This window comes from Anomalospiza imberbis, chromosome 1 (genome assembly GCF_031753505.1).
Source record: "Anomalospiza imberbis isolate Cuckoo-Finch-1a 21T00152 chromosome 1, ASM3175350v1, whole genome shotgun sequence".
Taxonomy (NCBI): domain Eukaryota; kingdom Metazoa; phylum Chordata; class Aves; order Passeriformes; family Viduidae; genus Anomalospiza; species Anomalospiza imberbis.
This window is the reverse complement of record NC_089681.1, coordinates 98,479,064-98,494,548: the sequence shown is the minus strand read 5'-3', so window position 1 is coordinate 98,494,548 and position 15,485 is coordinate 98,479,064. Positions and strand designations below refer to the sequence as shown.

The window sequence follows — 15,485 nt, the reverse complement described above, 5'->3', positions numbered from 1 at the left end:
AGGCAGTAAACTAGGCAAAAGTAAAGGAAACAGCAATGTGTCCCTTTAAAGTATAGCAAGATAAACAGCAACTTAAGGCTACAAAGAATTTCCATTTGCTAAAAACTCCACCAATTTTAGGCATTCTTTACCAACTGACCACAAAGAAATTTAAAAAATACAAAATCAAAATTAATCCTTAGCAATAGGGAGCAACAGCATTCATATCATTGGCATTATTTGTTAGTGTTGTTACTGCAGGACATGTTTGGTATAACAACATACAAGTCTTGAAACAAATTTCCCAGCAGTAGTATCCTTGTATAGACTGAATAAAGGTTATTTTCAACAGGGAGGTATCTTATAAGAAAAAACAGTAGGGGAGACCATAGAAGTGAGAGGATCCTATGGAGCTTTTTGTATTTAACAACAATCAATGGGTTTTATGGAAAATCATTGAGCAAAATGTGAGCTGCAAGCACACTACCCCATACTGATGTTATTTATAACCTTAGTCTTTAACTGCAGGAAAAGTACACTTCCATTCTATGGGGAATACATTAAAAGTATAAAGAGCAGATAAAAAGACAGAGCATTTCATGGATCACCAAGAACAAAATCCACTTAAATGAGCTTAGAGTTGGTTTCTTGGCTTTCACTGATGGAGGACTATAAGGCATTGCCCAAGAGGAAAAAGCTGTTACCTAAGTTGTTTGTTACCTCATGCATAAACATGGAATTATTGTAATACACATACATGCATATAAGGTGTTTGCTTCTACTTTTACTCTGTCAAGATTGTATTGTTATTTCTTATGATTAGGACAGATTTCTGCTTCTGCTTTGCATACATGGGTTTGTCTGTTTTTTTCAGTAAATATTTGGGTGATAAAAGATGAATAGCTGCTGGTTTGCAAGATAGCAGGAAAGCTATTTTATCCCTTCTGTGTTGCCTAGGTAAATCATCATTAACATCCTCTATGTGAAGTGCTAACCACAGTAATACAGGTTTAACTTAGCAGGGATGCAGCCATGAAATATTTGTTCAGTAACCTTATCTGTAGAAAATGGCACAGTATGAAGAGGGTCAGCTGGTGCTTATCCAGCATCAGCAGGATCTCCAACTCATCTATGGAATTAAGTCTCTATGCCAGGAACATTGTTTCTCACTTGTTTAGAAAATGAGGAAAAAAAAGGAGACTAAAATCACTCTAAAGATACACAATAAGAACAATTTATATGTCAGATAACATTTAAATACCAGGCTAAATAATACACTCTAAAGTTATAAGACTCAAACACAAGCATGCTTTTCACAATAAGCTGGGTCATTATTAAGGACAAAGAAAGAAGAGGAGTTTATGATGTAACTTGTTACCTGCAGATGGCAGACTGGCTATAGGCTGGGCCTTCGGTGGCGCTTAGGGCTTGGCCAACTTGAGTCTGTGTCAGGCCAAGGGACAGGCGCCGGATTTTAAAAGCTTTGGCAAATTCTCGTATTTCTTCCAGATTTACCCCATCCACTTCTCCAGTGGCTGTCTGAGGATCTGTTGAGATATTTTTTAATCATGTCAGTTCTTTGCATCACGTATCAGTGGGACAGGCTTACAGCTATTTTCACTGCCAAAACTTTCAAGTTGAATTTTTTTTATTACTGACCCCTTTCTCTTCTTCCCCAAGCAGAAACAGACTTGCCTTGTAAGGTGTGTTCAGATTGCTAAGATGCTGACTGGGCTGCAGTTGTCTGCAGGTGGAAAATTTCCAAAGATATGCCTTTGCTGAACTCCTGACAAAGGCCAGCTCACCTTTGAGGGAGGATGTGCCTGGGATCCTTGCTGCCATTTATGCCTTGCAAAGTCTTCTCTGTATTGAGAAGTCATGTTTCCTGTTTTCCCTTTTTATCACATACCACGATGGTTGGGGTTAGTAAATTTATTTCCAGTCTGTAGAAAGGGCTATATATATGTATGAGCTGCTTGGATTTTTAACTTGAAATCAAGTCTTTGTATTTTATCTCAAGTTAATACCAAATAGGAGATTCACAACTATTTCTTCCCTTTTACACAATACCCAACCTAAACTGCCACATGAATGTGCAAAATAACCCAGCAAATGAACAAGCCAAAAAAAATTCTGCCTTTAAAACCTCCTTAATTTAATAATTGTCTTTTAAAATATGCCCTTCTGAGAAGCAGCCTTTCAAGCTTTTTATTCTGCCTCCCATCGGGTTGATAATCAAGGAGCAGCAACACTGGTTTTGGATGGTAATGCTGCACAGTTTTTTTACTTTTACATTAGCCCCTCAGAAGATAATGCTTATGAGAATGCTGTGAGAATAAATCTGTCCTTCCTCTCTATAGCAGTTTACTGACACAGAAGCCTTTGTCCCTGAAAGGGCAAATAATAAAGCATGTCTACCACAGAAAAGCTCCTTTGGAGCTGGATAACTCAGTCAATTTAGGACTTATCAAGGGAAATGACACAACAGCTGGAGAATGGAACTTCCACCCCCCACCCCCCTCACAAGCTACTGATCCCTGACTAAATGAAAGTATTTGCCAAGTCAGAGACAGCATGGGACTGGGATGGTAGAAGATTTCAAAGTGTTGTGCAATCCTGCATGTAGTGAAGCCATTCTCCCAGTGAGACATCTCTATTGTTCTTCACCTCATTCCTCAGACTCTGAGGTGAAAAGTTTTCAGTACAATAACCCTTCAATTTCTGTAAATGCAAGCAGTTGTCCAAGGACAGTGCTAGACTACATTACTATTCTGAACCTTATATGAGAATGGCTCCTGCTAGTATGGCTCTAGTGAGGGCTTATCAGCATTACAGTAGCAAAGCTTTTATTTTCAGGGGTTTATAAGCCTGGTGTAAAATTTCCTAGTGATGGAAACGTCCTATGAAAAAATCCTTTTGTCCAGTAATAGACAGAGGGAAAATGGTTTTCTGATATATAAATTTACTCTCTTGCTTGATTACAAGAAGCACAAATGGCAATATTTTTTAAATTCTTGCATATGCAACCAGGGACCACATGAACTATGCATACAGATAAACATGCACATAGGCTGAACCTTGTTTCAATGATACTCCACACTCAGAATCATCTCTGCTGTTCTCACTGCTGTACTTGTGGTCACCTGCACACCATGCATTCACTCAGTACAAAGCTAGGGTGCATATTGTTAGATTTAGGGGTGAGTGCTGTAACAGTGGCCACTGAAGTTTATAAAGCAATTGCCTTTAGAAGCATGGAATTTTCCTGCTTACACTATATACACTTACACTATATACGCTTACACTATATAGTCTATCTAGCATACCAGTTCTGAATTTCAGAGACACAGAATGGAGCTGCCAACTTATCTGACTTTAGGTCTCTGTACTAAATATCATAAATGATACTGGCCTCAAAAACTCCCCTGAGCAAAGTTCACTGAAATGGTGACTTTCCTCACCTCCTTCTGTTAATTTAGGCCTCTGACTAAGGCTGTTAGGAATGTAACAAAGGACAATTCAGATGTTGCTAGAGAACTTCCAAAGTAGCAAACTATGGCACCTATAATCCTCCCCAACTCCTGTTAGGAATAAAAAGGGAAGGGAGAAAACTAATTGTAGAGAAATTATAGAGAAATTCTGCCATGTTCTGCTGGATCTAGAATGATCTGGCACTGTTGCATCTGGCACATGATGCACAGTGAGCATCATGGAAAGACCGTTCCTGCCTGTGGCACCTGGATGAGGGAAATATTAGGCTGAGCTCTCCTTGAGATGAGAAAAAATCTGTGATGCCCTTCAGTAATATGGGAGTAGAATATAGTATACAGTGGAATATCTGTTGAGGAAAAGGCTTCATTCTTTCATAGCATCTTTGGCAACAAGAAAGTACTAAGAGATGGACTGAAACACTGAAATGTTTTATCTTGAACTCTAGGGAAAATAGCATTTGTGTGAAATTGGAACCACTTCTATTTTGGGTGTGATTCAAAGCCCTTTGAAATCCATGGATCTTGTCTTCTGTCACCTCCCTAAAACACAAATAGTGCTATGAAGACCATTCTATTGGCACCATCATTTGTCTGTTTTACACTATTGCATTAAAATGCTAACAATATAGTCTTAGACTGTGTGGTCTAAATATGCATATTCATAAACATATTCAAAGAGATTATGGACTTTGTCTTAACAAGTTCTGAGCTTTTAAAACAGTTGAACATATAGTGCACTTCACATTTTAGGAAGAGTAGCTTATTGAAGACAGTAAATAAGCTGGCTCTTTTTCAATTAAGTGGATATCCCAGGGAAGGCCGCCCAGTGACAACAGGTAAATAGAATACCAAACCCATTGAGTGTTTGGGATCTATGGTAATGGATTTAAGACTCCCATGTTTACATTATTGCCTGAGAAAACAGTGGCTGCCTATGAAAATACTGGGTGCTGGAGAAAGGTCAGAGTGTTGTCTTGGACCATTTCAGAGGATATGGGTACATATAACTAAAAAGAAGACAGCTAAAATTCCACCAGACATCCTGGTGGATGGGGAAGATAGATGAGTGGTATAGAAGAAATTAAATTCACAGGCTTTCCTGCATAGAAATCATTTTTTTCCTACTGAAGGGAATACTTAACCCACCTTTGAATTCTTCTGAAAATCCTGTGTGAGTTTGTTGTTGAGTGAATATATGCTGTGATTTTAATAGTTAGGGGAAAGACCTGCTACAGAGAAATCAGTACACTCTTAAGGAGAAACCAAATTTCTGCTGCATAGAGTTCTGCCACGGGGTGGGGGATTACTGGGGGATGATTTCCCCAGTCATAGAGGAGGAGAAATAGCTGGCTGAGGAGGGCCAATGGAAAGTAAATTGGATAAGGAGGCAGGACAAAACATTGATAATGGAAAATGGAGTGGAGCTCAGGGGAAAGAAAAGGAAGAATAATTTGTTTATGGGAGGCATTTTAATTTCATAATAACAGATGACAGTAAAATGAATCTGGGAGGAAGAAAGGAACTTCATGGAGACACAAATCTCAGAGCACAAGGGGAAACCAGTGATTTCCACAAAGAGAACATATGGTGGAAAAGTAAAAGAAATGAGCAGAGGGATGCATTTCAGAAGAGGAAAATGAAATGGAAAAAGGGAGGAATAAAGATGTAGAATTGAACGAAGAGAAAATAAAGAAGACAAAAGAGAATACAAATAAGATTAGACAAATACAAAGAAATCATACAGAAGGGACAGGAAGAGTACAGATGAATCTTGCAGTCCTTGCTTAGACAGAACTTATTTAAAAATATTTTTTTTTTATTTGGAAATAACTACCATGTTTTGTCTCCAAAATAATTAGCACTTGTTGCTGGTTAGGGATGAAGGGGTGATGATGAGAGAAAAGGGAAAAGCTATAAAGAAGACAACAACATAAAGGAAAAAAGGACAAGAAATAAAAAAAGAAAGGGAAATTAAAAACAAAAGGTAAGGAAACTTCTTTGGAATTAAGAAACATGATAAAGAAAAAGAAGCAAAAAAAAATACAGAAAATATTACTACTATGAAATGTAAAAGTAATAAATCCAAGGAACATGCAACAATACAGTTGATAGAGTTCTTATGACTTTCTCCTTGTACTTTAATAATTTCTCTGATGTGAAGCAAGCTCTTGTGAAAGAGTTACTCTCTTTTTAGTCAGTGTGCAGAAGCTTGCCTCAAATAATTATTTGCTGAAGTTAGGATGCTCTATGCAATTTGATTAATTGAACAAGTGGCTAAATGTGACTAGTTTTACATGAACTCTGCTATGTTTAGCAACCATTTCTGGAATATCGTAAATCTCTGCCAAGGTATTCAGATCCAGGACCTCTGCCAGAGGTCTGGACTACAGTTTCATATGGAATCAGGAAAAGGGAGCAATATTCCTGCCTCAGGAGGAGTAAAGAAATCAAAGATAGATTCAGGAGGCCACAAGTTGTTTCCTGCTGCCCTCATGTGTAAGGACTTCTCTCAGAAACACCAACCCATTGCCCATCTCATCCCACTAAAAGCTTTAAATTTACTTTCAGACACTGGATTTCAATTGTAGGCCTTTCATACAAAGCTCTGCAGCCAGTGTGGAAGCTGGGATGCTAAGAAGGTCACAGTCTTGACAGAGAGGTGCTCCTGCCCTTCAGCAATCTGCATCTGGAAACTGAACAGATTCTGTAAAGAAGTGAAACAAGGATGATTTTCTATCTATATTCTCATGTGCAGCCACAGTTTTGTGCAAATGGCTTTTCAGTCACGTTAAACAATTTTCAAACTCATGAAGGTAATTTAATACTATTTGTCCCAACAGTATCACTGGTTTATCATGGTGAAGGAAAAGCTAAAAAAGGATCCCATCTAATTTTTCATGTTTCATTACACAGGTGGTTTGATCTTTCCTTACTGAACTGACCATATTTTCCTCTTTCTTGTCGGCTCTTTCCACATTACTAGAAGACAGTAGGTAGCTCTCTTGTGCCCTGCAACACCATCCCTGATGTGGCAGCTCAAGCAGGCTTAGGCATGCAGTGTTAGCTCCAGTTTGTGGTGTCTGCATGCTCTCAGGAGTATGCTGGACAGCCTTTAAGGATAATTGATATGACTGGTTTGCTTCTATCTGTGTAAGGTTACTATGTAAATGGCAGAAGTGAGTTGATCTGTCCCTCACGCTATTCATTCTGTCAGTCTTGAACAGCATAGACTGAATGAAGCTACAAGCATAAACTCAAAACAGCTCAACAAGTTTTTTATTTATGTTTAACATGAAATTTTTTTCAGGAGATCCCTATCAATAACATTTCCTTTTGGAAAATTTGAGTTAACTTCCAAGTGCAACTCCTTCAACAATCAGTCTGATTGTATTAAAAGTTTCCTATGCCTGTAGCTCTTTTTGATAGGACCACAGTAAAGACATGAAGACTGACTTGACATTCTTCTTAGTGATCACTTTTCACACTCCCCTGATGGCTACTAGGGAGGGTGGAAGTGGCATCAGCAGGATTTGGATGTAGAGGGGGCGAAAATTAACCTTAACTCTAAAGAAAAAGATAAGATAGAAGAAAAAAAAACAAAAACAGAATTGAAGATTATTAAAGAGCAGGGATTAGAATTTGGAGGGAGAGAGGGCCTGACTGTGCAGAGTACCAGTCACTGTGATCGAGGAAAGAAAAAAAGGAAAAAGAGGTGGCACTAATGATAAAACAATATAAAAGAGGACAGAAACTGCCTAATAAAAAGGTTGGTAAAAGGGTACAATATGGTCTGGAGACAGTGACTGAATGGGAAACGAAATGGGAAGAGAAATTGGGTAATGAGGGACTGTGAGGAAAGGACTGCAGGGAGAAAAGAGGAACAAAAGCATGGAGGCAAAGGGAGAGTAGATTGTGTGGAGAACAGTTTGAAGAATTAATGGGACTAGAACAAGACAAGTAGTGGATGGAGTCAAGCCTGAGAGGATCAAATAAAAGTTCTATGTTCATTAATGTATCTCCCAGTTGTGCCCAAATTGATATTCCTGTGCCTCAAACTCTTCTCTCAGCCAAATCCATAAGCACAGCATGCTCGTTTCAGAGCTGAACCAACAAGATGATAACAGAACTATCAGCATTTCCATCCATTCAACACATCTCCTATTTCCAACTATGAACATAAAGATTATCTCACCATGTGACTGATTTATGTTACTATTCTGCTTTTGAAACAACCTTAAAATTTATCCATGGAAAAAATGAAGTTAAAAGAACATCCTTATAGCTGCACAAATTAACACTCAGAAGCTACAAAATGCTGGAGTTACAGCAGCCCACAACAGAGTGTATTACAGTCTTTGAGCCCTGGATTATCAGTTCTTTTTCATGTGCCTCATTCAGTGCATAGGGTGAACTGTCCTTCACTACAGACAAACTGATTGATGTATTGCCTTTTTACTTGTTCAGTGTGTGGTCCCACACCTCAATTAAAGCTCTTCACTGAAGACATCTCCTCTTGAGCTCTTCTGGTTTCTTTAAAATCTTAATTTATTTTCTTGTGTTTCTACAAGATGAGGGTCTTCCCCTTCTCATTCACAGAGAAGTGGACAGATATTAAGGGAAGAAGCAGTTTGGGTACCCAGTCTAGGTCAAGTAGGAAATGATTTTTAGACCGTCTTTAAATGGTTCTTGATACAGTTCCACTATGAAAGTGCACTTAAAATTGCAACTATGAGTGTCATGTTCTTCTGTAAATTAAAGTCTGTAGTCTCAAGCTGGATATTGAGGGAACACTTGAAAAAAATCTCTTTTAAGTGATTTGCCTGCCTTGCACAGGAATTACATAGTGGACAGAAGGCTTCAGCTCCTCAGTCCTCTAGTGCCTCAGGCAAGACCATCCTTCATTCCTCTACAGCTTCCTACCTCAAATGTTATGCAAACTGGGGAACAGATTAGTGAATCAGGTAAACCCTGGGACAACAGCCCAACTGTTGTGTTAGTAATTCTGATACATCCCTAGGAAAATTCCACTGGAAATGCACTGAAAGAAGGATGAGGAAAAAATCACGATTGCATGATTTTAATCACAACAATATATTTTTATAATGAAATACATGTTCTAAGAGGAATTGCATACAGTTGAACAAACAGCTATTTTTCAAGTATTTTCTAACTTTGGATGGATTTATCCTGTAATCTTAAAAGGGCTTCTTCCATGTTGCATTTATTTTAAATAAGAATGTCCAAAAGAGGAGTTATTCTAGACTAGCTATTGAAAAATAACTTACTCTGCACCCGCTATTTTATTGAATTTGCCCACATGGACTAGAGGTAAATTTTAGTATTTGTAATGTAAAACCTCTTCTTTGTCTTCCTTCTACAAGCATGTCTACATAAGAAAATTTACTAGTGATAGTGCAATAGCATTATGATTATATCTGTATCTATATGCAGATATTTTCATTCCAGAACAAAAGTATTCCCACTGGGAGTTACATCAACATAAATTTACCACTATAGTTCTACTAGTAATTTCCCCATGTAAATGATCTCTGAAATAATCTAACCAAGAATTTTTCACATCTTTCCTTACATGACAGTTTCTCCAAGCCCTTCATAAGCTTGTATCAGTCACATATTTTTCATTGCCAATATGGCATAAGCTATAGTATTTGATTACTTAGAATATATACGTGGAGTATCATAGAACAAGATCATACAAATCAATTGGATTTTTGCAGATGTGCAAAAACTATTAGTGCTTCTTATGTATACTGTCAACCTGTGTTTTTTGCTATGTAAAGATCAAGTTAATGCTGATAAGGTAATAGCAAAGGTTCTCAACTGTGCAATCTGGAAGGAAGTGTTGTTCAGGCCAGCTGTTATGATTATAACTCAGCTATTTCACTGCAGTGTGGTTCTCCCTTCTCCCCAACGTGTTCCAGTTCATTCTTGTTTAAATGATGCAAGCTTTTTCTGGCAAGACCATCTCTCACTCTGGATTTGTGCAGTATTAGGGTTTGCTATATCAACCAAGTAAACAAAGAAGCAGCTTAACCAAAAGTAGGAGTACCTGTTTGACAACCATATTCTGAGAAATGCAATTAATTATATTGGCTGATTCAAAAACTTCTAACTTCCAAAAAACATAAACTACATTTCAGTTATAACAATTGTCCTCATGAGTCAATTAATGGCTGCTACCATTTTTATGACCATTTTCAGCATTGATTAAATTTCTTAAGGCATGTTTACCTTAAGCCCCACCCATGATAACACTTAGTAATTCTCACTGGTAAGAGTCAGCTATTTAGCAATATAAAATCGACTATATTTAAAAAAAACAGAAGGAGGGAAAGCAGATTGGAAAACTCAGCAGCAAGGAGAGCAAACAGAAGGGAGAATTAAGGAGAGCCAGGGAGCAATACTTACTGCTGACTAACTGGCCAACACTCAAAGCTGAAGAGGAGGAGGATGAGGAGGAAGAAGAGGAAGCCTGACGCACTGGGCTTTGAGACATAGATGCTTGACTGTGAGCCAGATGCAGGAGACTGGACTGTGAAGCTGCTTGTCCCACTTGCGTCTGGGAAGGCTGATGGAGCTACATGTTAAAATGCAAAAGTAGGTATTTAGAAAGTGAAGCAGTAATAGGAAACTTGCAATGCACCATCTCACCCATCTACTTCTGGGGAACAAATCACATAGGAGCTTTACACACCGTGGGCTTTATTCAAGTGACAATATTACAGGAGCAATCTGAGCTGTTCAAAATATTGTTCAAAATAATTAGAAGGTAAATACTGCTTTTGAAATGGGTGATAAGAGACATATGACATTTACAGCAGGATTCTGATTTATTAAATACTTATCCTTACCTGTTTTCTGAGTCATGAAACCAGACTTTTATTGTCTACATGGATTCTCATAGAAATCAGGATTGTTTCACAGAGGTCCTTTCATACTGCAGGACCAGGACCAAGAAGAGTGGGAATGGGGAAGAAGATATAAACTAAGTCAAAATCCCTTTCCTACAGGAATCAGAGATTTGTTTTATGACATCAGACCTCGCAAACAAACAAAGATCATGGGAACGGACAAGCTGTATTTGACTAAAACACACACAGAAACTTCTGAGCTCCATCCACATCAAGATTGTATCCAGTAAGACACATGTAAAAAGTCTAGTGAGTATGGTAGATGCAAATGATACATGAATTGACTTTCTACATTTTTTTAAAACAAATATTACAAGAGTGTAGTCTTTGTTTGTTTACTAGGGGAATGGAAAGAGCCATCAATCCATTCTGCCTATAATATGCTTTCATGTGGCGTTGGAATCTAGGCACATTCTCTGGTACTGATTTTCACATAAAACTCTCAGAAAATTTGAAGGGCAGTCTCTCTGCAAAATAAAGGCACACAATGGATTTACAGTTTTGAATTGGGTTCTAGTAGTCCAGTATAGTCTTTTCAGAGCATATGAATACAGTAATATAGGTCTAATACACTCCGCTGACTGCTGCTTATTTTACCCTTATTTTATGTTGATTCTTGATATCTTTTTCTTGATCAAAAAAGATTGTAAAAATATTCTAAAAAGGCTTCACTTCACTGCAGCTGTTATCTGCATTTTCTACAAGGTAAAAGATAAAGGCCTATGTGGCCTTGCTTGAAGTCAGTAATTAAAATCTATTTCTTGAATCCTAAGGAGTATGAGATTTTCTCTTTTGATATCTAAATGAAAAAATGACTTTAGAAAAGGAGTTACATTCATTAGTAACACTCATATGTATTATCCTCCCAGCACACATAGAAATATCTGATGCTAAGTAGACAACAAATTGTATAAAACTGTACATAAAGGTATCTGTTCACATTCAAGATGACACTTTCTGAGGAAAATACATGAACTATTTTAATGACAATATTCCTGTTAGAGTCTGTTAAGAATGGAAAAAATTTCAACTTCTTTTTCTACCCTTCTACATGGAATAATATAACAGAAAATGAAGGAAGAAATTTTGATTTAACCTTTAATAATAATGATAATTATTTATCTGATCAGTTTTAATGTATTCTGACTTCCTTGGGGATTAATAAAAAAAACCATTTTGTTATATCTAGGATTTTTTTTCTCAAGTACATTTAAAAAATATAAATGCACTCTATCTAAGGGGATAAGAGTTGAAAAGCTGATTAAAAGGCTTCCAGCTTTCATACTCATGCAAGAAGTGAGCATCTTAAAAAAATTCTCTAACAGCTGGATTTTATCTACAGAGAATTCCCAGCTCAGATATTACTTTTATAATATCTTCTCTTGGGGAAACATCCCACTATAAGGGCTGGCCTCTTCTGAACACTGAAGTGGACTGCCTGCCCATGCATTATATCCACATCACATCCAGACTACAGCTTTCAGAAACAGGCAGGTGTTTGGTGTCTGGGACTGTTGTCTGAGGGAATCTGGCAAAACTAAAGATTTCAGCCCAGGCAAGGGAAGATAAGTACTGTATTTAGATGAGTTAGATGCTTTCACACTCCGTGGAACAGTCTGAGATGTTAGTGCTTATCTATGAGGATGGAGGAACAAATGCAGCAGCTATCTTTAAAGGGAAAGACTGCAAAATTATAGCCCAGTCAACTAAACTTCAACCATAGAAAAGTACTGAAGAAAATAATCAAACAATTTGTAAGCACTCGCAAGAAAACAAGCTAGCGACAGACAACTTGGATTGCTAGAAACAAACTGTGTCAAACCAATCTGATCCTCCTCTAAAAAAGTGTAATTGGCCTTGTGGACAGGGAAAAAGCAGTAGGTGGTTTGACTTTACAAGTATCTTGACACTCCCTCAAGTGACATTCTTTATAATCTGAGGAAGCATAGTTTAGGCGAAATTGCTGCAGAATGAATGCCAAAGTATTTGGAAAGCAAAAATGAGGATAAAGTATCTGTGGAAAAAAGTGTCCATGCATGGTGCTTCACAGAAGTCTGTCCTCATTCTGCACTACTCAATATTTTCTTAATGACCTGAATGATGGAGCAGAGAATATATTTACTAAATTTACATGCTGATGACATGCTGGGGGGAAATTTTGACAGGCTGGATAATGGGATTAGGAATCAAAATGTTTCTGTGCTTTGAACATGCTGGCTGCAAACTTGTGGTGTTGAAAAAGTGAAGTAAAGGCGGTTCCCATACCAAGGCACGTGAGTGGGAGTGATGTCTGCAGTGCATGTGAAATGCATCTTTTCTACTGAGCCCTGGAAAGACCTCTGCAGAGGGGGATGCCATGTCCACAGCTAGGTGCCAGACTGCATTAAAATCTGGACCAACTAGAGTTAAATAATTAGAGTGGCTGAAGGCCTGGGAGTTAACTGAGGCTTATGAAGACACCTGTAATGAACTGGTCATGTTTAATCTAAAGGAGGGAAGACCAGGTGGGATATCCCCGCACATATCCCCATCCTTCATGCCAAATCCCTTTCACAGTCAATTGTGCCAGAGAATGTCACAAATACTGTATCCCATCACCCTAATTTAGGTTACTCAAATAAATTCAAGTAACTGCATATATGAATCTGAATATGAAAGGTATTTGATACATAATAAGCATCCTCTCTCCCAGTGTAGTACAACATAGTATAGTACATACAGCATAAAAGGTGTTTGTACACACCGCTTAGACTGACAGAATAGCTACATTTGGAAACTAATATAGAAAACATCCTTAGGTTCACACTGGCTGTGTACATACTCCACCCAAAATGAAGACTGTGCTGTGGACATAACTGGGGGCAGGACTTTGACAGCTGCTGAAGTTCTTTCAAAGTCTTTCTATTGAATCACAACTACTTTCAAAGCACACTGTAACTGAAGGTCTTTCAACTTGTTAAATGAGTTAGGGAATATAGCTGGACTTCTGTAGAAGATTTAATTTTATATGCAAATCAGGTGCATAAGTAATTTTTTTACCCCTATCAGGAAGGATATAATGTCAATATAGCAACAATATTATTGACAATACATTAATCACTAATTATAAATGATTTATCACTTAATAATGTTAATTAATAATGTAATTATTACAATAGTATTATAGTAACTATTTTAGATGTTTAAGTGCATAATTCAAAGGTAACCCTCATATTCCTACAGTGAACAGCACTGCATGCTTTCTGTGCCTCAGTTGCTTAGAATGACAGGTAACGTAGGCAATGCCATTCTATTCCCAGTGGCTTGGTGTAGTTATATTGACTGTTTCTGAGATATCCTTCTCCTCCTATCCTATCCTGACCACAAAGAAAACTGGTCAGGAAAAGATGGAAGTTACAAGTCAAGTGTCATGCTGTGGCATGGAATGTCTGATGTAGTCCCTTGTAGTAGTAAGTAGTCTAGTAATCTTGACTTTCAAAATTCTAGCAATTTATTCATAGATGAAATAGAATTATGCAATGATGATGGTAAAAGAAAAGGGAAAGAAGCAAGAAAAATTGTCACCCTCATCACTGAAAGTCATAAAAGAAGAAAAAGAAAAACAAAGTTGGATTGAGACAACACAGTTTAGTGACTATATTGAAACAGAGAAAGAAGAGTGCATTTCTCATAAAACAAGACAGCATCAAAGCTATAGGAGCATTGCAGAGAGGAAATGATTGAGAGCTGGTTAGATTTAAATGGGAGAGAATAACAAGGGATTGCATACAGTTGTGATAACAAGATGGTAGGGTTTTTGTGGCAGGTTGAGACAGCAGAAAGGGAACATCTAACGTGAAATTTGGCAAGCAGATGTACAAGAATCACCACAGACTCATCTGAGAGGCATCTATGTCTTTTCAACAGTTAATCTGGAGCATGATAGCCAATGACAACAAAGATGGGGAACTGAAAATGTAGGAAAATGCTGCCTACTAGATCATTTTACTGTGTTAGAGTTGGCAGAAGCCCAAAGCTGGTCGTGCTCTAAGACATGACAAAGTATGAAAAATTCTGTCAGGCATTGTAGATAAAACAAGACTGAGAACAACTGGGACTACAGTCCTGATTTAATGAATCTATGCAGAAAGAGCCAGGCAAATGTGAGACGTGGTATACCAAAGAACAATAGAATATCTAGAAGTTGCTTCTGTATGGGAAATAAAACAGTTAAGAAAACACCAATTATTAGGAAATTCATAAACAATAATGTGTTTGGACTCCAGTGATCATTGCCAGCTGGATTCTTCTCAGTCAATTTTTCTTACCTTAGAATTAATTGAAAATCCTCAAATAGCTACCCTAACTCTCTCTCATGTCAGTGGAAACAATGGATATGTTGAGATACGTATTAAAGATTCAACCTATCCAAATTTTTTCTATTTTGTTGTCTTGAGTTTTCCACTGGACATGCATATGTCTCCTTGTCTATGTCTATACAGGAAATCCAGTTAACTAGCTTACACCAGATACCTAACCCCTCTATGACTAAGTTAAGCAAGGTGCACAATTTTCTAAATTTTATAAGACTGCAGTTCACGGTTCAAGTTCATCTGTGCTGGTGTTAAGGTTGTGTTGTTAGTGATATGAAAGAACACATTGAAACAAATTTTTCAAATGTGATAACAAATGACAATGCAAACAAATTTTTACGATAAATTCATCTGTTCTCAAAAACAGTGTGCCCTTAGCCATGCAACCTATATTTTGACAAAATTCCTCTTGAGATGCATGGAGGCAGAGCAGAAGTTAAAGTTACAAGGTAGTCTTTTATTATGGGACACAAAGAGCTTATAAAGCAAGAAACATAAAATTAGAGAATAATTTTATTATTTATTTTTCAAGAAAGGCGACTACAAGTAGAAAACAATGGATTTATACCAAATTTTTGAAATATTTCAGCAACCAGCAAGGAAATCTGGTGAATAATAGTAAAGTGGAATCTGCAGGAAGAACACATGAATTTCTTCAGTTAGTACAGAATACCATGAAAAACTTACAAATCCTGTTTAGAGCATGCCAGGGGAGCATTTTGACAGGTAGT

The 15,485-nt window shown here is 37.4% G+C and overlaps 1 protein-coding gene across 4 annotated transcripts in view; it reads right to left on the bottom strand.

Moving 5' to 3' along the window:
- Nucleotides 1-15,485, bottom strand: part of POU6F2 (POU class 6 homeobox 2) — a 304,798-nt gene that overhangs the window by 2,522 nt on the left and 286,791 nt on the right. For all 4 annotated transcript variants that reach the window (XM_068201738.1, XM_068201754.1, XM_068201732.1 and 1 more), the window contains 2 exons: nt 9,900-10,068; nt 1,358-1,526 (listed from right to left, as the gene is read on the bottom strand). In XM_068201738.1, coding sequence (XP_068057839.1) covers nt 1,358-1,526; nt 9,900-10,068 — 338 coding nt within the window. The remainder of the gene's footprint in view (nt 1-1,357; nt 1,527-9,899; nt 10,069-15,485) is intronic.